The sequence below is a fragment of the Felis catus genome, chromosome E1 (assembly GCF_018350175.1).
Source record: "Felis catus isolate Fca126 chromosome E1, F.catus_Fca126_mat1.0, whole genome shotgun sequence".
Lineage (NCBI taxonomy): Eukaryota > Metazoa > Chordata > Mammalia > Carnivora > Felidae > Felis > Felis catus.
Window position 1 is genome coordinate 11820794 of NC_058381.1, and position 24805 is coordinate 11845598.

Genomic DNA, 24805 nt, shown 5'->3' on the forward strand with positions numbered 1-24805 from the left:
GTGTTTACTTAGTGGTGCCTTTGTGGCTTTGCTGGTTCATTCATTGGGTTCATTCATTCTTGGCTCTGCCCTTGGCCTCGTAGAGGTGAAGGTTTGCCCTTGCCTGGGAAGGATGTGCCGGGCCGTGTCCTCCATGCTCAGTGACTTTCCAGAATCTTCCCACGCCACACTCTTGGGCACTGTCTAGATGGCAGGCTGAGTTACGCCGGGAGAAGGGGGCTCGGTGAAGCAAGAGTTGGAGTAGGGGGGCTACTTGTCCTCCAGGGCTGGGTGACCTGTGGGGCCGACCAGGTCAGGAGCATTGCCTACTCAATCCCCAAGAAAGGTAGAGACGGAGATATTCCTTGAAAGGATACTATTAGGATCCCCAAACAAAGCGAAACAGAACAGAAAATACCATCAAAGCCAACATTATGAGGGGCGCCTGGGTGGCTCAGTCGGTTGAGCGGCCGACTTCGGCTCAGGTCATGATCTCGCGGTCCGTGAGTTCGAGCCCCGCATCGGGCTCTGTGCTGACAGCTCAGAGCCTGGAGCCTGTTTCAGATTGTGTCTCCCTCTCTCTGACCCTCCCCTGTTCATGCTCTGTCTCTCCCTGTGTCAAAAATAAATAAAACGTTAAAAAAAAAATGTAAAAAAAAGCCAACATTATGACAACGCTGTCACTCTGATGGACTTAGACTCATTTTACAATTTAGGCTTATTTTTACTTTGATTTGACGTGGAGAGTCACCATATTTTCAGTGCATTGGCCCTCAAGTCCTTTCTAAAAGCAGAAAGGAAAAGTACAAAGAGTAATGCAGGGATACAGCAAATGCCACTCAAAATCAGAAGTGCCCTACTATCTTTTTTTTTTTTAATATTTATTTATTTTTGAGACAATGCAAGAGACAGAGTGCAGGCAGCGGAGGGGCAGACACAGGGAGACACAGAATCTGAACTGGGTTCCAGGCTCCAGCCCAGAGCCTGACGCGGGGCTCAAACTCATGAACCATGAGATCATGACCTGAGCCGAAGTCGGACACTTAACCGACTGAGCCACTCAGGCGCCCCTATCTTTTTTTTTTTTTAAGTTTTTATTTATTTATTTTGAGACAGAGACAGAGCGAGAGAGAGAGAGAGAGAGAGAGAGAGAGCGTGCACCACCCCCCAGACACACATGAGTGGGGGCGGGGCAGAGAGAGAAAGGGAGAGAATCCCAAGCAGGCTCCACACTGTCAGTGAAGAGTCTGATGCGGGGCTTGAACTCACAAACTGTGAGATCGTGACCGAAGTTGAAATCAAGAGTTGGGCTCTCTACTGACTGAGCCACCCAGGCACCCCCTACCTTTTTTTTGAAGAAAGAAATCGGTGTTCCAAGTGTTCAGCTCTTCCGTTTTCTTGTCCCCAGAGGCAGGATGTCTCAATTCTGCCCGTGGGGGGATGCACCGGGGCCATGCCTGGAGACATTTTTGGTTGTCACAACTGGGGAGAGCTACCAGCACCCAGTGGATGAAGGCCAGGGGTGCGATGGAACACCCTAGGGTGCAGGGACGGCCTCGCCACAGAAAGTGATCCTGCCCCAAGTGTCAAAGTGGAGGGCAGGAGACCCCACTACGGATGTGGAAAATAGTGTGAATGTGTTAGCATGTTGCATGCCAGTCTTTTTTTTAAAACACACGCACAGAAAGAGCATTTAGCACCGTATGGTTTGTGTTATTTTCTAAACATGTGTATATATGCTGTGGGAAATCTACAGCTCTCTTTATTCATTTGACTTTTTTTTTTGAGATTTGTTTAAGGGATCTCTCCACCCAACATGGGGCTCAAACTCACGACCCCCAGATCAAGAGTCGATCCTCCCACTGACTGAGCCAGCCAGGTGCCCCTCATCTGACATGCTTTTCTTTAATGTTTATTTTTGAGGGAAAGAGAGAGAAAGACAGGGTGTGAGCAGGGGTGAGCAGAGAGAGAGGGAGACACAGAATGCGAAGCAGGCCCCAGGCTCTGAGCTGTGAGCACAGAGTCCCATGCGGGGCTTGAACTCACGAACAGCGAAATCATGACCTGAGCTGAAGTTGGACGCTTCACCGGCTGAGCCCCCCAGGCGCCCCAGCACATGTTTTGAAGAATATCACAAGTCAGGGCGCCTGGGGGGCTCAGTCGGTGAAGCGTCCAGCTCTTGATCTCAGCTCAGCTCTTGATCTCAGGGTGGTGAGTTCAAGCTCTGCGTTGGGGTCCGTGCTGGGTGTGAAGCCTACTTAAAAAAATATATATGTCACAAGTTGACACAAACGGCCAGTTTGTTTAAATTCTGTAGTTTCGCTCCGTTAGGAATGGGCCACATTCCATTTATCCTTCTTCCACAGGTGGACAGCTAAGTGGTCATGCTTTTCGTGACAGGCGTGCCAGATGGAAACATCTTTGCACATGCGCTTTGCACACTCATGGGCGCGTCCCTGGGACAGGTGCTCGGGAGTGAAATCGCAGGCAGTAGGAGCACAGCTCTCAGTTCACACCTTCCTCAGCGCTCAAGACTATCTGTCGTCAGGTTTGGCGAGAGGAGGCTCGTTGATGTTGCTTCAGTTTGCATTTACCTGATTGCCAGCCCCTCGGCTTTGCTCCAAAGCCCTCTGCACGGTCCCAGTGACAGCACCTGGTGACCCAGACATTGGTCCCGGCGGGGTCACTCCCCCCTGCAGGGTGCTGGCTGCTCATCCTGTCTCAGAGCCACCGATTTCCGGGCGTAGCGTCCCCGCACTCCGCTCTGCTGCTGCAAGCCCGGCCACCCTTCGACAGGGCACCACACGGCTGATTGGCTTTCGCCTTTTATCTTCCGTTTTATGATTACACAGTAGTAACCTTCGCTGGACTTGCCTGTGCCCGCGCCTCCCGGCGTGTTCCCGGAGGGTAACTTTGTTTCCGAGTTCCGGAGGCTTGTCACTCCTCCTTGTCCCGCAGGTGGGGGCCGGCGGGGACTAAGCAGGTCTCCTGCTGACGCTGGCTGTGTCCCTGCAGGCAGACCTCTGCGTTATGACCCGGCTGCTGGGCTACGTGGACCCCTCGGATCCCTGCTTTGTGGCTGCTATCCTCACCATCACTTTCAACCCGCTCTTCTGGAATGTGGTAAGTACCCTGCGCCCATATTATCTGGGCCAGCTGCACGGACGGACAGATGGATGGCTCTTCCCTCCCCACGTCTGTCTCTGCCAGCGTGGAATCGTCCTTTCTGTTTCCCCATCAGTCTCAGAGCCCAGGTAGGGGATGCGGACCAGGGAAGCCCCTCATTTTGGGGATCCCACAGCATCCTGACAGCGACAGCCCTGGGCTGCTGTGGGCTGGGCCAGTGGGGCTGTCCTGTGATGCGGCTGCCCAGCTGTGCCCGACGATCTCAGCCTTCTCCTCGGTGAAGTAGACGGCCTCGGCTTGGGGGCTGCCCTCCTCCTCTGCCATGCTTTGCAGGGAAGCCGCTTTCTTGGGAATCCTCGCCCCCTCGGATGTGCTCCAGAAACATGATTATTTGTCCTGAATGAGGCTTCCTGCAAAAGGGTCCGCACATCGCTGGACTTTGTGGGCTGGGTGGCAGCGAAAACAGGAGACAGAGCAGCACCCAGTTCTTCTGTGGGTCCTGGGGACGCCCAGGGGACGCTTGGAGCACGGAGAGCCGGGTGGGACCAGGCTGTGTGGGAAGGGGGCCCCGAACCCTCTGAGGAAGGTGTGGGAATGCAGGACAGTCTCTCCTGGCCCCTGCCAGGATGTGGGGGAAGCTCGTGGGGTTTCTGGAAGCATGGGAAGGGGCGGCGGCGGTGCCCCCTGAGGCTCCTGCCCTGTGCCTGATCTCGGGTTTGCTGATGCAGAGCCACGGACATCCTGTGATCCCCCTTGAGGGTAGCCTGAAGAATAAGGCCAAGCTCAGCGTTAGCAACACGCTGTTCCAGACTGTTTTCATTTCAGGTGACCACTTGGTCCCAGGGGCAGAACAGGACATGTTTTTCATCTGGTTTATGAGTTAGGTCTTTTCTCTATCTGGGGAGGTCGGAGGTGGGTGGGAGCGGGGGATGGGGTGGGGGCGGGGCTGCTCATCTCAAGGAGGCCGCATTCGGAATGTTCTGTCCCTCCTCTGGCCGCCCTGAACACGCTGGGCCCACCCTGAGGTGGTTGGTGGCGGCCCCCGGCTGAAGGCGACCTGAGGGGCGGGATGAGCTCTGAGGGCTTGCTTTGCCTAAAACCATTCCTCGGGACTTCGGGGACCCCCGCCACACCCCACACGGGACCGCCTCCCTGTTCATTTCTGCTCTCCGTTCCTTCTCTGCCACTCACCGTCCCCACCCCCCAGCTTTCCTCCGGCAGCAGAAGACAATGAAGGGTAAAAAGGGTATGTGGCAGGCTGAAAAGTGGCCCCCGAAAGATGTCCACACCCCGATCTTTGGAACCTGTAAAGGTTTACCTTGGATGGCAGAAGAGGGGAGCTCTGCAGGTGTTAAGGATGTCTGGATGGGGAGATTGCCGTGGATTGTTGGGGTGGCCTGACATGTAGTCACATGTGTCCTTATAAGGGCGGGGGGCAGAGGGAGATGTGAACGCACTGGCTTTGGAGACTGAGGTGATACGGCCACCAGCCAAGGAAGGCGGGGCCACCGGTGGGGAAGGCGGGGCCACCAGAAGCTGGCCCAGGCCAGGACTGGATTCTCACCTAGAGCCTCTGGGAGAGGGGGGCCCTGCTGGCTCCTTAATTTGGCCTAGAGACACAGATTTTGGACTTGTGGCCCACGGAGCTGTGAGAACGTGCATTCCTGTTGTTCTAAAGCACCTGGTTTGTGGTGATTGGTTACAGCAGCCACGGGAAACTGGTGCAGGGTGTGAGACAGGCTGTTGGTCCCTGCGAGGAGAACCTGGTCGGCTAGGAGTGTGCAGTGCTCTCCCCTGTTCACCGTCCTCCCCCGGAAGGCCTGGCTTTGACCGCCAGTCCCACTGGCCTCCCCGCGCTGGGGGCTCGGCTCGCCGGCCTGCTGGGTGCGCAGTGGGTCCCCGGGACACTTTTTCATGCACAAGCCCCTTCCGTTATTTCCCGCTGGGCCTTCCAACAGTGTGGCTTCGCAAGTTCGTTTTGAAGTCACTTGGTGGCCCACAGCCAGGTTGAGGCGCTTAAGGTTTGCGAGGCAGGCAGCTCGTGTCTGTGCGCGCGCCGTAAGGCTTGTTTCTTTTGTCGTAGCGTTTGATTTGCCTTGTTTCTGCAGAAGTTGTACGCTGGCACGGTGTGTGGTCATTAGCGGGAGGGAGAGCTTTTCGGTCCGTTCAGAATGGGAGAAGTTACGGAAACACATTGTGGTTTAGCGGGCTGCCGCTGGCTGGGCAGTGGGAACGGGACCGGGAGGCTGGAAGAACTGGTCTGAGTGGGACCCCAGCTCTGTGACACCCTGGGGACGGGAATCCCAGCAGTAAGGGAGGTCACACCTGTGGAAGCCTTTGATGAGCGTCGATTCAGTCCTCCCTCCCCGTGCTTGGCCGTTGTGCTGAGTGCGGTTCACGCAGGATTTCAGCTGATTGTCACAGCAAAGGCTGTTATTATCCCCTTGGGAAACCAGCCTCCAAGAGGTCCACTCGTCTCTTACTTACTGACGGCCCACTGCATGCCAGGCGCGGGCGGCACACTGCCCTGGTTCTAAAGGAACTGACGTTCCAGGAGGCAGACACCGTGTGGGTAAAAACACGCACTGCATACAGCAGGTTGGGGCTGGGGGGGGTTGGTGATGAGGCAGGGAAAGGGGGGAAGCTGGTCAGGGCAGGGGTGACCTTTGAGCAGAAACCTGCCCTCGTGTGGGAGGGAGCCCTCGGGTATCTGGAGAAGAGGAAGCAAGTGCAAAAGTCCTGGGTGGTTTCAAGGCTGGAATCCGACAGAGAGAGCGTGGAGGGCGGCAGGTCAGGGAGGGGGCTGGCCTAACAGAGCAGGCCTTGTAGGCCGTGGGCAGCACGTGCGATGGTTTCTGAGTGGGGAGCCGTGGAATGAATGGCCTGATCTGACTCCGGTTTCCTAGGCTGGCGTGGGCTGGTAAGAGCAGATGAGGGGTGAGGGTGGGGCGAGGGCGGGGCTGGAGGCTGTCACAGCGCTTGCGACCCAATGGTGGCCTGGACCAGGGTGGCACCAGCGGGAGTGGGAGAAGTGGTCAGAGTCTGGGCATGATTTGAGAGCAGGAAGAGTCAACGGGATTTACCCTGGTTTGGTGGGGAAGTGCAAGAGAGTTCTAGTTGGGACCTAAGAAATAGGTATTTGGTCTTCAATCTGGCTCACAGCTGTCCGAACCCTTGAAATTTCCTAGGTGCTGAGTGTCATCAAGGTGTCTTGTGTTACGTTAATGAGGTGACTTATTAATGGCTTATTAATGAGGTGACCCCCCCACACCATCCTAAGGACTGGGGAAGGGTGCAACCTTGCCAGAGGAACCAACCACCTGACCTCCGGGGAGGGGGGAGGAGCTGGAGGTCAGTTCAGTAGCCAATGGCTACCAAATAATGTAATCAGTTGCCTCTGTAACGCAGCCTCCATTAGAACCCGAAACGATGGGTTCCAAGAGCTTCTGGGTTGGTGAACATGAAGATGTGGAGAGAGTGGCATGAGAGAGCGTGGGCACTCTGCACCCCTTCCCCGTCCGCCCCCCCCCCATTCATCTTTTCCTCTGGGTGACAATTCGTACCCTTTAGTATCCTTTGTAATAAACTGGTCATCAAGCAAATAAAATGGTTTCCTGAGGTCTGTGAGTTGGGCAGATAGTGTCAGACTTGTGTTGAATTGTAGGACTCCCCCTCCCCCCGCTCGCCCGCCAGCTAGCGTCAGAGAATTGGTTGGATGTGTGGGTACAGACTTGTAGAGGGCATGGCCACGTGGGACAACCTAGGGGCTGAGGGCCGTGGGGAAGAGACCTCTGTTCTGCCCGTGCCTGGGAGATTCTCGGTGGGGACGCAGGCCTTGAGGGTCTAGAATTCAGGGCAGTGGAATGGCTGGGGTTGGTGATGATGTCTGGAGTCACAGAGAGTGGCCGCCTAGGCCGAGCCTGGCCTTGGCTCCGGGCCTTCCGATTCTTCCATGGCCCACTGTCTGCCTCCCCGGGGCTGTAGCTCCTTGAAGAAGCTACGCCATTGGCTGGAGGGGCCTGCCCACTTGTCAGTGTAGGCGGGTAGATGCGTAGGCACATCCTCCCCACCGGCACCGCCCCCGGGCCCATCTCTCTCTTCTTCCCGCCCCCTCCTCTCCCCGCAAAGGACTCTTTGTTGCTTCTGCCCTCTCCTTGTTGAAGCTTTGGGGAAACCAACACTATTGACCTTCACTGTTTCTTGAAACCCTGTGCCTCACACTGCTTTTCTGGCTCGCTCGGCTGTTCCTTGTGAACAGCTTTTCCTCTGCCTGTCATTCATTCATTCATTCATTCATTCATTCATTCATTCATTCACTCATTCCACAAACGTTCATAGCACACAACAAACTGTGTGCCAGGTGCTGCGCGAGCCTGCAGGACCCAGGGAATAAAGCTGCCCGGTCTCCATTGTTAGAGGTCACAAATAGGTTTGTAATTAAAATGGTGAAAAGGTCAGGTGCTGCAGAGGGACTAATTGGGGCTTTTCCCAATTAGTCATCTCAGGGCACCAGGACCTGTGGCTCCACCTGGGCACGTCCAGGCCCAAAAGAGAGCTTGCTGTTTGAACTCTGGCCAAGAACCTCCCTGTGTGCTCCCCTACCAGGGGCCCAGGGCAGAGATCCAGGGGCCAGCCTTCACTCCTCACTGTCGCCCACCCGCCAGGACCTGTCCTCAGCAGTCCACTTGCTCTCCCAGTCGGCACTGTGGCCTCCCAGCCAGGTTCCCCGGCACCCCCTGTGCCTTTCCAGCCTTCCACACCGCACACTCCTTCCTTTGTGAACGAACACAGGCCAGGGCCCAGGGCCAAACCACCCAGTGCCCCAGCTCTCAGTTGCTTAAAGGTAGGTGCCCCACACCTTCCAGCAGAAGGTGTGAGCCCTTTCCCCGGCCCCTGGAGCCCCTCTGCTGGGCATCCCGTTGTCTGCACACTCAGTCATCCTGGTCCCTGCCCTTCCCTGGTGATTCAGCCTCTTGCCGGGGGCTTCTTGCATACCCCGTGTCACCTCTTCCAGGCAGTTGTCCCTGCTTCTCACAAACCCCCTCCCCAGCCCACCCTCCGGGTCAAGGTTGCCAACACTGGCACTGTTGACATTCTGGGCCATCCTCTTCTCTGTGGGATGTTTAACACTGTCGCCTGCCTCTACCCACTAGGTGTCCCGATGGCCTCAAATGTCTCCAGATGTTGCCAGGGTCCCTGAGGGGCATGGTTGCCCTGGTTGGTCTGAGTGAGGCAGCCCTTTGTGTCCCCTGCATGTGTCCTGTGTTCCCTCTGGTGTCACTGCTTCCCCTGGGCCTTCCCCTTGGCCCGAGTGTTCCAAGAGAGCCGGAGCAGCCCCCGCCTTGCTCCCCTGTCCCCCCGACCCTGGCCTGTGCCCGGCACCGTGTGCCATGAGGAAGGGCAGAGTTTCTGCTTCACCCTTCCGTGTGTGCACCCAGCGCTGCCGGCACAGACCTGCAGCCAGCGTTTACTGGGTTCTCAGCAGCTGGCCTCTTCCCCAGTTTTCTGCCGTGGCATCGGAGGAGGGGGCGTCTCCATCTGTGACATTTGCATCTGCGTACTGAGACTCTGCAAAGGAAGGGATGGTGGGGGGAGTGAAACACAGTGCGCCCAGCTATTCACGGCATCTCGGTAGAGATAAGATAGACGAAGCCTTGCGCCATTCCAGCTCTGGGAACTCCCTCCAGAGTCAGAACGCAGCGAGCCAGAGGCAGGTGATGATGAGGTAGCCTTGAGCCCTCTCGCTGTTTACGAAAGAAAATGGTTTGCAGGCTTTGGTGTCTTAACTATTATCGAAGGCAGACTGCTTTGTCACGGACGTCAAAGCTGATTGAGCCTATCAGCATGTTTGGACCCGTGCTAAACTCTCGCCCTTGGGAGAGCTACAGGGGCGTTACTATTGATCCGGCTGGGACGGCAGGTGGGAATGGGGATCCCCGGCCAGCCTGGCCCAGCTTTCTGCTCCTCCTGGAGTGCCTGCTGTCTCACACCCAAGCCTGCTTGCGGGGTTTCTCCTGCCTGAGACCCACCACCCATCCTTCCAGGGTCCACATGCAGCGCCCCTCCCGCCCCCCCCCCCAGAGCCCCCCACGACCGGCTGTCCCACACTGTGTCCCAGCCTCAGACTTCTCTCTCTGAGGGTGGGATCTACAGCCTGTGTCTAGGGCAGCCCGCATCTGCAGGATGGCCAGCCTGCCTGTTGGCCAGGCCTCTCCTGGGTTTGGCCCTGAACTTACTGCTTCCCCAGAGCCTGTCGGTCCTGGGTTGGGCACCCTGTCTGCAGAGGGTGAGCGTGGGAGGAGGCAGCTCTTCCTCTCCAGGAAGTAGGGGCACTGGCCATCTAGCCAGTGGTGGGGGGTCCCTCCGCAGAGGGGTGTTTTGTTGGCTCAATACCTGAGCTGGCGGCCGGGGACTTTGGAGGGAGCCAGAAAGGCAGGACAGTAGGTGGCGCTGTGGGCAAGGCGAGCGCAGAGCAGGCAGGTGGGCCTGCCGCCTTCAGTGTGCCTTTGCCTTGCTCCCTCATTTTCTGGTTTCAGAGCCCCAGCCAGCAATCCGTTGGCTAATTTCAGGCGCCCCAGAGGACCCCCATAGGTGCCAGGGAGCTGACCCTGAAGACGCCGCTGGGCTGAAGCAAGGGCACCAGCCTGGCCCTTGGGAGGGCCCCTGGGAGGGAGGCCCGGGTCCCATCCCCTGTAGTTCCCACCCCACTCTGGGCCTTGGTTTCTCCATCTGTGAGGTGAGGACCCTCAGCTGAGGTCCTATCGAGCTCTGAGACACTGTGACCCACCCACTTTACCAAGTGCTGCCCTGGAATGTCCCTTTGCTGGGTCCAGGGGAAGCAGACGTCCCTGCCCGCCTGGAAACCTGCTCTTGGGCCACTGAGGTAAGGTCGTTTATCGGGAGTGCGATCTAAAAGTCAGGGCTTGACTGATAATAAAGCTTGCCGGTAGAGACAAATCTGGAAGAGAGGAGACAAGAGAGGGGTTGTGAATCTCCCGGGCTTGTGAGCTGCATGGGGCCTGCTGAGGTATGGCTGGGCTTTCTAGACAAGTGGCAGGGGCGAAGGGTGGGGGCAAGAGTCGAGAAGACCCAAGAGAAGGGGGTGTGTATGGAGAGAAGGTGGACAGATGGGCCTGGGGCCCCGGAGGCAGGACCCTGAACACTGGCTTGCCACCCCGATTGTCTGCTACAGGCTGGCAGTGAGTGTGTGTGTGTGTGAGTGTGTGTGTGTGTGAGTGTGTAAGTGTGTGGCCGTGCACGTGAGAGTGTGTGAGTGTACATGAACATGCGTGTGTGTGTGTGTGTGTGTGTGTGTGTGTGTGTGCATCTCATCCAGACAGGCTGGGGAATTGGGACAGGGCGTGAACCCAGACTGTCTGAGACCCTCGCCCCCACCTGGCTTTGAGAGCTGGCTCCCAGGGCATGGCCATGTACCCACTGGGCTCTGAGGCTGTGTTTCCGGATCTGAAAACATCTGCCTCTGCCAGGGTGCGTCTTGCCTTTGTGGGAATGCTGAGCTGGGCCTGCTGGTATAGCCCGTGGCACAGGAAGGGCTTTTCACTGCGCAGAGCTGGCTGGCTGGCTGGACGTGACTGAGACCTTGGCTCCTAGAGCCAAGAGAGCACAGAACTGGTTGGCCAGCCACTTGTCTCTTATGACTGGTATCACCTGGGACACCATAGCCCTCCCCCAGCCCTGGCGCTCTCCCTGTCCCTGCCTGAGCTGTGCTCAGAGCTGGATTCTGCAGAACTAATGACATGTCCGGTCTTGGCTCCATGGCTGGGGAGGTCAGCTCCTTGTCACCAGGGACCCGTGCTTTGCCCCTCTGACATCTCAATGTCGGCTCAAGTGCAAGATGCCCCATGACGTGTGTGTGTGTGTGTGTGTGTGTGTGTGTGTGTGTGTTCTTTTCTGAGCCAGGGAGTAGATGGGTATTTTTAGCTGGATGAAGTCCTGGCCACCCCTGCGGCCCCATCCCTGTCTGAACGGAGAGCTGCACTCGTCACTCTGTGGGGCTGCGGGCAGTGGCCTGGCGGGGGAGCGTCGTGACATTGGCCATGTCTAACTTTAGATTCCCTGTGTCTGAGCAACGTGGTGATGAAGTGCATATGGCGCCTCGAACTGGGTCAGCTCACAGTCTTTGCCAGGATCCCTTGGAGCGACATAGTTAAGAGCAGAAGTGGGAAAAGCGGAAGGAGGCTGTCTCCTACGTGAAGCCCGGGCGAAACACTGGTGGACCCAGCTTTCTGCAATGACCTCATCTTTGCTCTCAGCTTCCTGATATTCTGGAGATGCCATTTGAGTTTTCTTACAAATTCCGTGCCGGGTGGGGGGTGGGGGTCCAAGCACCTTTTTCCATTAATGATTTGTTTTTCGTTCTGGACTTTGTGGCTTTGTGAGGGCGTGAGGCACTGTTAGTACGTGTGGGATTGAAATGTGCACGTTGGAAAGGGCTCCTGGCTGAGTGGCTTGGGGAAGGGGACATCCTGGGATCCTTCCCTCATGGAGGGGTCCGGGGCAGAATTTTATTACCCTAGCCTTTCCTGGGTATTCTGTGCCAGCCTGCCCTGAGCCCTGAGCCCGAGCAGACAGGGCTGAGCATCCCCTCTGTGGCTCTCCCGCCCAGCTGCTCTGCTCGCCCACGTGCCCTGTGCATTCATGTTTCGCCTCCTCCCTCAGACTGAGTGCTCCTGGAAGTGGAGGACGGTGTCTTGGAGCTCAGGACAGGGGCTAGCCCAGCGCTAGAAGGGGTGGATGGACACGTGTCCTTCCTTCATCGAGGGTGAGCTCTGAGTAGCCCGGGGAGTGGTGGGCCAGGCAAGGTCATGCCTTCCTTTCTCCATCTGTGAGGAGGGTGGCAGGTCCTGACCCCACTAATGCCCCCCTGAGTGCCCTGTCGGGAAGTAATGAGATGCAGCCATGAGTGTTTTAGCAGCCTGGGAGCTGGCCTGCTGGTGTTGTTGGCTTTGCCTCCTTCCCGGGTCTTCTTCTGAGGCCGAGATTCCATGGAAAATTTCCAGGGCTTGAGTTTTTTGTCTCGTTTTATTGCTAACTTGCTCTGTGACCGGAGCAAGTCACTTTGCTTCCCTAGACCTCAGTTGCCTCATCTTAGGTCTGGGGGAGCAGCCTTTGCCCGACTTCCTTGCCATCTGGCAGCAAGGCTGTCGGGGAGGGAATGGGTGCAAAAGGGTTTGGAGGCATGAAGTGTCCGGTGTCATATTTGGCTCAGAGGAGGGGCAGCCGTGGGGGCTGTCTGGTCACAGGCACGCCCAGAAGAGCTCTTGCATCAGTGGAAACTCCCAGGGCCTTTATCCTTCCAGCCACTTCCCAAGCTTTAGGCCAAGTGCTTTCACTTGTTCCAGAATCTCCTGCCCAGAAAGTTTCCAGGGCCTACAGATACCCCTTGGAGAGGGAGTTCTAGAGCTGGTGACCCCTTCCTTGTCCCCAGGAGTCAGGAATCAGCCAGGGAGAGACTTTGATTCAGAAGATGAGGGGGATGCACGTTGCTGGCCAGTGCTCTGGGGCCACGCCTCACCAAGCGGTACCCGCAGGCTCTGCTACGTTGTTGGGTGCCTCTGCCTTGCTGGGGAGTTCCGGTTCACCAAGTTGCCCGAGAGGCGGCCCCGCTCTTGCCACCTTTGTCTCCGATTCCTGCCCTCCTCCTTCCCTGTCTTGGCACAGGGAGACTCAAGAGGGCTAAGATGGGAGGTGGTCAGGCGCCGTGACCAAGGTGGGGCTTGGGTTCCAAAGCCCCTGGGTGATGCCCCGTTGCCTTCCAGGGAAGGCTCCCGTGCATGTGTGCCTGCTGGACATGGGATAACAGTTGTAGTTTGTTCAACAAGGGGACAGTATAGGCCTGGGGTGCTGGGCTCCTGAGGTTTTGGTGGTCCAGGGAGCCTGGACTGACTGGGAGACACTGAGGTGTGCACTGGGCAGGGGGCAGAGATCATGAAGAGAGGCTGGAACCAAAGCTGAGCAGCTGGTCTGGAAGTCCTGGGTGGAGAGGAGTGGAGAATCCAGGCCAGCTGTTGGAAAATGGGGAATTAGGAAGGGCCTGGGGGGGGGGGGTAGGCAAGGAGCAGAGGGTGGGAGGTGGAGCCTATGCAAATGTCCCAACGGTAGTTTCTGAAGTCAGGTGCCTCTTGTCCGGGGCTCTGACCCCGTACAAGGCTCTGCAGGTGTTTAGGTGGTCACCCCGCCTGCTAACACATCTTTGCTACTTTTCACTCTGTCCCAATGCCCCTGCTTGCAAATGCCACTTGGTGGGCCCGCTCGTGCTGGCTGGGTATGCAGAAGCCTCTGCTCTCACCCTCCTGGCCACTGGCCGGGAAATGGCACACACAGCAAGTGTGAGGTTCTCCAGCCTTCCAGGGCTGTGCTCACAGGCAGAGGATCATGGAGTGAGGACCGTGAGGATGCCAGCCCTTCGGCTTCATGACTGGGGGGTGGGGTGGGGTGTTATCCTTCAGGGTTATCCTGTGGCTTAGATGGGAATACAGCTTGGTGGGCGGGTGACACTCCGGGCACGTAATAGGCATCAGTCCCTTTGCCTTGAGTCCCCATCTGTCCGCCCATACGGCAGGCAGAGCTGTCATGGGCATTCCATGATTAAGAGGCATGAAGGGGATTTGTAAGCAATAAAGCAAAGTACGAGCAGAAGGAGTTAGGTGATTTATAATAAACATACATTTGGTCTTCATTCCTGTTCCTGGCACAGGCTTCCTAAAGCCTTTGAATTTCCTAAGCGATGAGAGCCGCAAAAAAAAAGTCTCTGCTATGTTAATGAGGTATCTTATGGGAAGTCCCTGGGTCACCTAAGGCTGGGTACCGGTGGAGCCAACCCTGCGTAGACAGTTGGAACTTCAGTCCCATCCCCGACCTCCCAGGAGGGGAGAGAGGCTGGAGATTGAGTTCAGTTACAGTGGACAATGCTTTGATCTCTCATGCCTGTGTAATGCAGCCTCCATAAAGACCCAAAAGGGTTTGGAGAGCTTCCCCAGGTTGGTGGACATGTGGAGTTTAGGGGAGAGTGGAGGCGTTGGGGAGCATAGACGTTCCACACCCTTGGGGTGGGTGGTTCAATCAATTAAACCTCCAACTCTTGATTTTGGCTCAGTTCACGATCTCACGGTTCATGGCATCGAGCCCTGGGTTGGGCTCCTCCCTGGCATGGAGCCTGCTTGGGATTCTCTCTCTCTGCCCACCGCCCCCCCCCCAATAAATAAATAAACGTTTAAAAAAAAGAATCTTCACACTCTTTCCCCACACCTCGCTCTCTGTATCTCTTCCCCCTGGCTGTTCCTGAGTTAACATCCTTCATAATAAACTGGTAACCTCGGAAGTGAATTTTTCTCTGTGAGCTGCCCTAGCAAATTAATCAAACTGGGGGAGGAGGAGGTGGTCACTGGACCCCCTAATTTATATGCATCGGTCAGAAGCATGGATGACCACCGGACTTGAACTCGGCATCAGACGTCAGGGGCAGTCTCGTGGGATGGTTATCCGAGTTAATGTTTGATGGTCGTGGGAAAAGCACACATATCGGAGGTTACTGTAACTTTTAGTTTTATTTGCTCATGAAGTTTTTTCTTTGATTATTTTTAAGAGTTGATGTATTTATTGAGGGGGGGGAGGGGGGATCTTAAGCAGGTTCTGAGCTGTGCGGCTCAATCTCACAAAACATGAGATCAGGACCTGAGCCAAAATCGAGCTGGACGCTTAACCGACTGAACCACCCAGGCGTCCCTATTTGCTCATGAAGTTTTCATTGCCTTTTTGACCATGCCTCTATTTCAGGCCCAGACTTGCCCCTTCTTCCTGAGGGGGGGGGGGTCTGCTCTTCTCCCTCCAAAAGCCTGGGACTTCTCGAGTATCCTGGTGGCGAGCACGGTGGGTCACAGAGCCCCAGTGGTGGTCACATCTCCGTGGGAGGGGTGAGGGGAGGGGAGAGGGTTTGCCCAGTGCAGCTGAAGTGCTGAGACCCGTCCCCTGGCCCCCTGCCTGCCATACCCACAGGAACTCATATGGATCCCGGTGAGGCCCAGAAGCCCCTGCTGTCCAGGAAAGCCTGTACCCTCCTGCCTGTGCCCACCCCTTCCCACCCGGCCTGGGCTGGATGCCATCAGCAGGGTGTGACTCGTTACCAGCCACCGGTTCTCGAGGTCTGTGTGCCTGCACGAGGCTAGGGGCAGGGTGGGTTGGTCTCCCCGGAGGCGCCCCAGCAGTTCCAGGGTCAGATGTATGCTGAGGGCCCCGGGGAGCCCCCAGAGGACGTGCTGGCCCGGGAAAGGCAGCTTGAGCTGGGCCGTGGTTCACTGCCGAGGAAGGGCGCACATCCGAGTTCTTTCCCACCCCGTGGGACCACCTGTGCTGCCTCTACGACCCTGCCTACCTGCTGAGCAGAGCATGGAGCCCCCCCCCCCCCCACCTGTGCCCAGCGGCGAATGGCAGTGACCTGTAGAATCTGTCTCTGGTCACGTAGGTAGGAATCTTGGGCGTGGTCACAGAGGAGGAGGTGGGTAGGGGTGGGCACCTGCCCCGGTCAGCCAGCTGGTTGGATGTGTCGGCCCTGCTCTGTGTCTCCCCACCAGTCTTTGAGGGTAGGGACCAAGAGACGGTGGCCTACAGTGAAGGGGCAGAGCAGCCCTAGGTAGGCACAGTGCCGTCCGCGGAGGGCACCGCCCCAGATTCTCCAGAAGCCGCAGCTGAAGACCAGAGAGGCTGCTTGGTTTGCCGTGGTCGCACAGCTGTGGGAGCAGAACTGGGCCTGGCAGCTGGGGCTTCTGCTCCTGCGCATTACCCTGCTGCCCCCATCCCGTCCCCTGGAGGGCCTGCATGGTGCACACACGGCCCTCAGTGACAGCATGGCCTGGCCTGGATGAGGCAGAACGCTGGGGCCCTGCTGGCGGGAAGAGGCCCTCAGAATACCTGCTGGGATCTTGCCCTGCGGCCCCCCTGCCCCTGGAGCCTGGGGTGCTCGAGTGTATCCTGCACTGACTTCTGGGCAGCTCGTCTTCTGGGCTGCTATAGACGCTGCCCGTGTCAATATTATGACCACACGTGGATTTCCTGTGGGCAGGGCCACAAGCGCGTGGCCATGAAGGCCAGCCACCTGGAAGGGAAGGCTCTGCTGGGGTAGGGCTGACACAGGTGTCCTCGTGGCCCATCCTCGGTCTGCTCAGCCTCAGGAGCTCAGGGCAGTCATGTCCCCCTCCCCTGTCCCCCCACAAGTCCCCCTGGCCCATCTTGCCGGGCCAGGGAGGGGTGGGGCGTGCGTTTCTGAGCATATGAAGCTGTCTCGCTGATGATACCTCTTAGCTGAGGGACCTGGGCAAGATTTCTGGCTTCTCCGAGCCTTGGTTTTCTCATCTGTAAAATGGGTACAGTAGTCAGGGCCTCAAGGGTTGGACCAGAAGGTAGGTAGAACAGTACCTGAGCCAGCTCAGCGGCTCGCTCTTTCTTACTGTCCCCTTTGTGCCTGGCAGTTCTTCAAGGCCTGGCGGCCGGGAGCTTCTGTTGTGGAGCTGTCCTGCGGCTTTGTGGCTTTCGTCCTTCGGGACGGGCTCAGACAGGCCTGCAGGGGCCTTCCCACCCAGCTTGGGAGGCGATGGCCTGGTCCAAGTCATGACCGGCTACTGACCGCATGACCTCAGGCGAAGTCCTCAACCTAAGTTCCGTGCCTCGGTTTCTTCATCTGTGAAACAGGTTCACTGTAAGGTTCTGTCCCAGGGTTGTGGTAGATGAGTGAAGTAATCCATGTGCAGAACGCAGGGCGGTGCCAGGCGGAGTCAAAGCCAGATAAGTGTGAGCTGTCGTCTGGGTCCCGTCTGACCGCTGCCGGGGAAATGCTTGGTGACTGGCCGGCATGCTGGCCCTGCCAATCACGTGATGTGACCATGGGGCCTGGAGGAAGGGACAGGGAATTGTTTGTAGAGGACGGAAGAGATGGGAAAGCGTGCACACAAGCTCTGGCCTTTGCTGGTCACATCGCTCGTGGCCGCCGGGTCCCTGGCCTGTGCCCAGCTGGGCCCAGGCTCCAGGGCCCATGGAGATGGCCGGTGACAGGGCAGTTCCAGAGTGGGGAGGGCGAGTGTGCGGGAGCACGGGGCGGTGTGAGTGGAGGAGAGGTGGGAGGAGAGTGGGCCGCACCTCATCCGAGGCTCGGGAAGGTCGGGGGTGGTAGTGGGAGCTGAGGCTGGATGGGTGGTCTCGGGGGCCTTCCGGGGAGTTTGTACCTGCGCTGGGGGTGGCAGGGAGCCGATGGAGGCGGGGAGGCATGACGCCCACTGGATCTGTGGGCACGTCAGAGACCCCGGCCCAGTCCCTGCGTTGTTCCTGGCTGTGTGTGGCTTTGTGTCAGGGCCTGCTTGGTCACAAGGCGTTGATGCCTGCACCTGGGGGCTCTGCACCCTCGTCCTCCTCCTGGCCCTTCTCAGTCCTGCTTCAGGCAAGCATAGCGTGGTTGACAGGGCCGTGGGGCTGCATAGACCTGCCTCTGCTCCTCAGTTTCCTTGGTGAGGAAACATATGCATCAGGGGTAGGGCCCAGGGCCTGGTGGTCCACAGGTGGGGGTGGCGGGGTTAGGGGACCGTCACTAGGGGCTTGCCCTTCCCAGGCGTGGCCAGGCCATGTGCCCAGGGGTGTGATGTTGGAGCGTTTCCCTGCTGAACCCAGGGCCTGCTCGCTGGGCTCTGTCGGATACCTGCTGGTCACCGTTTGGACTGGCAGTGGTGGTGTGGGGGGTGTTGCACAAGAGACTCGTCCCGGTCCTGGCCATCTGGGAGCCTTGCAGCCTGGGCCAGCTGTGTCTTTGCTGTGATTGGCCACGAGGCCGGGTCTTGGCAGGTCTGGCGAGATATCAGGTGAGCTAGAGCGGCCAGTAGGGCTCCAAGGCTCTGACGATCCAGGAGGGCCACCCGGGCCCCAGGAGCGCGTGGGTGACGGAATCTCGTTGTGCGGTTCCAGTCCAGCCATGTACTGACCACCTGGCAGCTGGGACAGGCTCATCCACTCTGAGCCTCAGTTTCCCCATGTAGAAACTGGGGGAGGTAGGCTATAATACAGTCTTTTTTTTTTTAATGTTTATTTTTGAGAGAGAGAGAGAGAGAGAGAGAGAGACAGTGGGGAAGGGCAGAGAGAGAGGGAGACACAGAATCTGAAGCAGGCTCCAGGCTCCAAGCTGTCAACACAGAACCCAATGCAGGGCTCGAACTCACGAACCATGAGATCATGACCTGATCTGAAGTCTGATGCTTAACCGACTGAGCCACCCAGGTGCCCCTATAGTACAGTCTTTTCTGCTTCTATGTATTTGAGGCTGTTCTCTGGCTCTATCCTGTGCCCCGGGTTTCCTGGGGATCCTAGCCATGACTCGCCGACAGGCCTGAATGTTCACCCCACTCCAGAGCCCCAAATACCCCATCCAAACTGCCTCCCCACCCACCATGATGGCCCGTCCACCCTTCATGCCTGTGACACTGGCTTTTGGACGCTTCTGAGGACCCACTGTTGTGTGAAGGCCCAGAGGCCTATGGCAAGGAGTCTAGCCCTGAACTGCAATCTAGCTAAATGTTCTCCATCCCTCACTCACACCAGGCTCCTAGCCAGTGGACCCCCTTTCCCAACAACTTCCTGCCGCGGAGTGCCGCTGAGGGACGAGCGTGGCCTTAGATAGGCTGCCTGGGCTCCAGTCCTGGTCCTGCCGGCCCTGAGCAAATCACTTAGCCTCCACGGGCCCTGGGATGCTGGTGCCTTTACCAAGGGCTACCTCCCCCAGGTCCCCGCCTCGAGGGAACACCTGCCAGTCCTGGACCTCTGCCTCTGCCCAGGTTGGGGAGTGTGGCCCGTCGTGGCACCCAGCTCCCGCAGCACCGCTCTCTGCTCCACTCTGCCCACCGCCCCCCACTGCCCACCCTGCAGTCCTGCTGAGGTTTGCTTCGCACCCTTCATCCCTCAAACGCTCTCAGGGCACTTGCTCCACACAGCTCTGGGAGCTGGCAGGTGTTAGAGACAAAGAGGAAGCCAATTCTAGAGCCCGATGAACCACGGTCTGCTATGTTCTGCTAGAGCATCCCTGTCACAGTTCCAGAACGAGACTCCCGGAAATGACTTTCCCGTGGCCATGGCCTTCAGGGCTCCTGGGCCAGCCCCCGGCTCTCTTCCTCCGGGTCTTTCCATGTGCATCACCAGCCTTGGTCCAAGCGCCATTTTTTATTTCTCATTTCTGGTCGGTCTGCTGTGTGCATTTTCGTGAGCACCCCACGTCCTTTGCAGAATGAAGCATGGGGTAGGGACAAAGGCCAGCAGAGCCCAGTGCGGGGCTGTTGGGCTTGGGGCTCAGTCTGAGGCGTGGGCTCCACGCAGGGGAAGCCATGGGAGGAGCGAGCCCCCTGCATGGGTGCGTCCCCACGAGGGGAGGGCTGGGCAAACCGACAGGCTCCACAGAGGCGGGGGTCAGAGGGGTCGGTGAGCGCCAAAGGCTCTGGGGGCAGCCAGGGGTCCAGCGAGACGGAGGAGGGATGCGAGGTCCGAGGTGTCGAGCTCTGGTAGGGCCCTGGGGACCTGCGGGGGCTGTGGGCTTCTCCAGACCTTTTCAGCATCCTGCTTCCTGCTGAAGACACAGTCTTGGTTTCTGTTTCCCTGTGAGAGGTGGCAGCCCATGGGCCGTGGTGACAGCATAGTCTACAGAGGCTCTCTCTTCCCCCATTAACACCACCAGGGGCTTTCCCTGCAAACGAAGGGCACCTCGGCTCTCTTCTTCAGCTCGGGAGGCCTCTGGAAGGAAGGAGGAGGCTTTGGACAGCACGCAGGAATCCGCCGGAAGGCAGGCTCTGTCCCGGAACAGTCCCGGCCGTGGCTGGTACCCCCAACCAGACCCTTCCCTCGGGCCTTTCCTTTATTACTATTATTATTATTTTAATGTTTATTTATTTTTGAGAGAAAGAAAAACAGAGTGTGAGCGAGGGAGGGGTAGAGAGAGAGAGAGGGAGACACAGAATCCGAAGCAGGCTCCGGGCTCTGAGCCGTCAGCACAGAGCCCGACGCGGGGCTCGAACCCGCGAACTGTGAGATCATGACCTGAGCCAAAGTCGGATGCTTAACCGGCTGAGCCACCCCGGTGCCCCTATTAGTATTATTTTTTAAAGTTTATTTATTTATTTTGAGAGAGACAGAGACAGCACAAGTGGAGAAGGGCAGAGAGAGAAGGAGACAGAGAATCCCAAGCAGGCTCCACACTGCCGGCACAAGAGCCCGACGCGGGGCGCAAACCCCCGAAGCTGCGCGATTATCACCTGAGCCGAGACCAAGAGTCGGATGTGTAACTGACTGAGCCACCCAGGCTCCCCTCTGGGGGCTCTCCTGTCTGGGCAATGGGGGTCGCAGGGCTGGGGGTCCAACGGCCCGATGACTGTGTCGTTAACTTGAAACACACCTGGCCCTGTTATGGGGGAGGCTCCTTACCTGCCTGTCACCCCGCTGTCATTTCCCTGCCCCACTGCCTGGGCAGGTGGTGTGATGTGAGGCCCATGTGTCCTGTCTTCTCCCCGACAAGGAATGCGTCAGCTGCTCGTGGCTGAGCCCTAGTTCCCATTGAAGTGGCCGGTGCTTAGAGGCCTCATATGTGAAATGAGTAAGCCAGACGGTGTAGAGAGGGCGCTACAGACACGTTTTCAGAGAGCCTAACGCACAACAGACTGCTCCAGCTGTGGAGGACACACATCAATGGAGGGCAGCTCAGGGCCTGACTGGGCCCCGGGGTCGTCATGACAGGCATGGGCGGTCAGCATGGACAGGCCGCCATCCTCGGGGCCGATGAGGCCAAATCAGCCTTCAGAGAAGCCGGGAGTGCTCTCTGAATGGCACCCCAGTACGGGTCCTGCAGAGGCCAGAGGAAAGGGGGAGATTCAAACACTCGGCTGTAAACAAATGTCTCCTCTGCCGGACCTTAGAGACGGGGCCCCTGCCCTCTTTTGTGATGCATGCCTAGAAGACTGGTTCTGGAAAAGTTCTTCCTCACTTCTCAGAAGAGGAAAGTGTCCTGAGTGGAGGGCACTTGTCCAAGGGTGTCCCATGAGCCAGTGACAAATGGGTGCCTGGGCCTTTGTCAGTGCTGGGCTGTCCTGGCGCTGGAGGAGGTGGTCCCTCGCCGGGCTGCTGAACAGGCTCCCTCTGGGGGCAGAAGCCACGTGTGCTGCAGCTCTGTCCTCCAGCACGTGCCTGGCCCGTCCGCCCCTGCACTTCCCAGTGCCGCCTTCTCTTCCTAGATGTCACCTTTCTTCTTGGAGAGATGGTGGGGGGTACACCCGGGGTGGATCCTAGCTCTGCCACTTACCGGCTGGCCTCAGTTTCCTCCTCTGTGATATGGGCATAATGAGCCTATCTGCTTCTTGGGTCTCTGAGAATTCAGTGATTTGGTCCCTGGGCGGGGTTTGGAAGGGTGCCCGTTCGCACTCTTGCAGATGCGTGCTGTGGTCACATCCCCAGATGGCACAGAGGCTGTGCACAGTCTATCAGTGTCGGGTGAATAAATGCATAGACATATGCCTCCCGCCCCCTCCCCCCTCCCCCCTCCCCCCAGCCCAGCCGCTTTCACTTCCGTGCTGTCGGTTCTTGTAAAAATATCTGCTGACCCTGCACTGGTTGATGATGATACAGTCTTGCAGTGAAAGGGCTCCATTTGCTGGGGCCCAGCTGGAGGCGAGCTTCCCGCACCCCTGCTGGCAGAGCTCCCCACCTGCCAGAACTTGCTTCCCCACAGCGCCGCGTTTATGCCTCTGGAGCCCATGACAGCTAGCTCAAAGGCAGGATGGGGCAGGATGTAAATGCCTAGGATGTTTACATCTGTCGGTGCCTTCGTCGACCGCCAAGCCCTTCACGTGTTTTCTGGAGGAGGGAGGCCTGATCCGGCACCCGTAGCAGGTGGCAGGGGTGGAGGGGTCCGGGGCCCTAGTGCTGGCCCCTCACACTAAAAGCTGAGCACCTGCACGAGCTGTGACTCCGAGAGAAACAGACAAGAGGAGAGAAGAGAGGAGGCGTTGCAGGCGCCTGGCGTTGCCGTAGCTGGCAGGGTTCTGCTGCGAGGCCCCTTGGCTTGGCCTCTCAGTTTGAAGGTTTCATGCCCCCTCCCCCAGGAGCCTCTGACCATCCAGGCTGGCATAGCCCCCGCCCCCTGGCAGGGTATGTGCTGCGTGGAAGGGACAGCGGGAGGAAGAACCAATTCTCCCCAGTGTAGCCCATCCCCTGCTGCAGCAAGGATATGACATCTTTCAAGGCAGGCAAAAGCAATAAAGGGGAACGGATAGGTAGCCACAGAAGAAGGATCTAGATTTTGCTAGACTTTCCAAATAGACGTGCAGGGTTGGGATGGTTTGTGGGGCCTCACCTTGCTGAGCTGTTGGCCGTGAAGGATGCTGCGGAGGGCCCACGTGATGAGCTGAGCGGGGGGTTAGCGGCAGGGGCATCCATGGGCTTAAAAGACGCATGATTAGAGGGGCTCCAGAGGGTGAGGGAGGCGGGAGCATGATTGCATTTGAGGCGTCCCTCTGAAACAAAACCCAGGTGGCAGCTGGGAATGGCGGTCTCCCGGGCACATTAGCCTTCTCTCTCTCTCTCTCTCTCTCTCTCTCTCTCTCTGATCCTCACGGCCTCCAGGGATAATTACAGGATAATTATGGGCGAGAACATGCAAAGAGCAAGCGCTGCCTGCATTCCAGAAGCTAAGCGCTGTGAGCCCAGCTGGAGACCTGGGGGGCCTCTCCCCAACTGCCAGGTGGCTGACAGAAGGGCCGGTCTCCCTCGTGGGGGCTGTTGGAGCCCTGGCCCCCTGTTCTCTGGCTGCAGATCTGAGCCATGGCCCGTGTGGAGGGTGGCTTCTTGGGTCCCCGAGAGCCTGGTGCTGGGGCCCCCGTGAGGGGCTCTTACAGCCTTTCTCATCCCCAGCCCACCAGGTGCCTTCACACCTGCATGGAAACCTACACGCTGGTTACTTTGAAGAATGGGTTGAGCTTGGGGTTTCTGGAAGTGGTGAGTGGGGGCGTCGGACCCTGACTGTGCCTCCCGGGTGAGGACCCTTCAGCCTTGCCCCTGGCGCGTAGTGGGACAGATATTACTCCAGCCTGTGCCGGGCTGGAGCAGTGTGTTCAGAAAACACTGTTCCCTGAGCACGGATTTGACACCTTCCGCGGTCAGACTGAGACAGCCCCCCCCCCCCCCCCCCCGGGGAGCTTGGAAAGTCAGGTGTGAGATCCAGTGGCCTAATTTTAGACCTTGGGTCTCCATGTCAAAACAGCAGCAGGATAATTAAAAGAAGAAAGAAGGAAAGAAAGAAAGAAAGAAAGAAAGAAAGAAAGAAAGAAAGAAAGAAAGAAAGAAAGAAAGAAAGAAAGAAAGAAAGAAAGAAAGGAAAGAAAGAAAGGAAAGAAAAGAAAAGAATGGCAGGCTGGCCTTGACCCCTTGTTAATTATGAAGCAAGCGCATTTCCACCAGGGACAGGAGGCCTCACCCAGGAGGGCTGCCGTCCATTCCCGCCCGTGGGGCCTCTGGGGTACCCAGACCCCTTTAAAAAACAATCATGCATATGTTCTTTCTGAAGTCCCTCCTCTCTAGCACAGACGGGCTAATGGAACTGTGTCATCATGATGCGGGTCCTGGAGCTAGGATGCGGGCCCCTCTGCACACGGCCCCAGACGCTACACGTTCTCAGGACCACGTGCCTGTTCCAGTGTTTCTGACCCCTGTCCGCCCCTGCTTCTCGCCGCCTGCAGTGCACCTGTCCCGTCTCCCTCCCGATCTGCCGCTTTCCTGCTGTTTTGGGCAGCCACGCAGTCAGGCTTGTTAGAATCATGTGTGAAGCAAAAGCACGCCAACCTGAGGCAGGAGTAAGCGTTCCCCACCAGCCCCAGGTTTGGACGGGTGAGGGCCCTGGGAGTGGGCACCTGTGCAAAGCTGCATACCTTGGTTGACCTTGAAGATCAGCCATCTGGGGTGGCCACCTGGGGTCCCTGCCTTACCTGAATAGCCATCTGCCCCTCACCCCTGGGGACAGGGTCAGTTTGTTGTCTGTAGTATCCCCGCAGTTATTGTGTTTAAAATTGTAAGTGTAAGTGACACATGCACATGGTAACAATTCAAACGGTGTCAAGGGTCATAGGATAAAAATGTCTCCCTTGAACTCTGTTCCCTGGCCCTCCCTTCTGGGAGGTTCTCTGTGCGGAGAAACTCTCTTTCCTACAAGGGTGGCCACCTTCTTTTCCTTCATAAAAGCGGAGCTTGCTGATCTTAGAACCGTAACAGGAACTGGGGCGCCTGGGTGGCTCAGTCGGTTAAGCGTCTGACTTCGGCCCAGGTTGTGATCTCACGGTTCGTGAGTTCGAGCCCCACGTCGGGCTCGGAGCCTGGAGCCTGTTTCAGATTCTGTGTCTCCCTCTCTCTCTCTGCTCCTCCTTGTACTCTCTCTTTCTCAAAATAAACGTTAAGCATTTTTTAAAAAAAAAAAAAAAAAGAAGAGTAATGGGAACTAATGTTGTGTTTCCTCAGCACTAAGCCCCGTTCTACCGAACTCTTCAAGGAGCTCTTGGTGCACTTGGAGATTTTCACTTTCCTGTCCATAGATCTACGATATTCTTTTCCGTTGCTACGCAGGATGCTGTCGTATGGGTGTCCTGTAGTTTATTCGTCTCCCCCATGGACTTTCACCACCGTA

The 24805-nt window shown here is 57.6% G+C and overlaps 1 protein-coding gene across 6 annotated transcripts in view; it reads left to right on the forward strand.

Moving 5' to 3' along the window:
- Window positions 1-24805, forward strand: part of PEMT (phosphatidylethanolamine N-methyltransferase) — an 84707-nt gene that overhangs the window by 12991 nt on the left and 46911 nt on the right. For all 6 annotated transcript variants that reach the window (XM_019817279.3, XM_006939913.5, XM_019817277.3 and 3 more), the window contains exon 2: window positions 2995-3102. In XM_019817279.3, the coding sequence (XP_019672838.1) occupies window positions 3010-3102 (93 nt within the window). In that variant the 5' untranslated portion in view covers window positions 2995-3009. The remainder of the gene's footprint in view (window positions 1-2994; window positions 3103-24805) is intronic.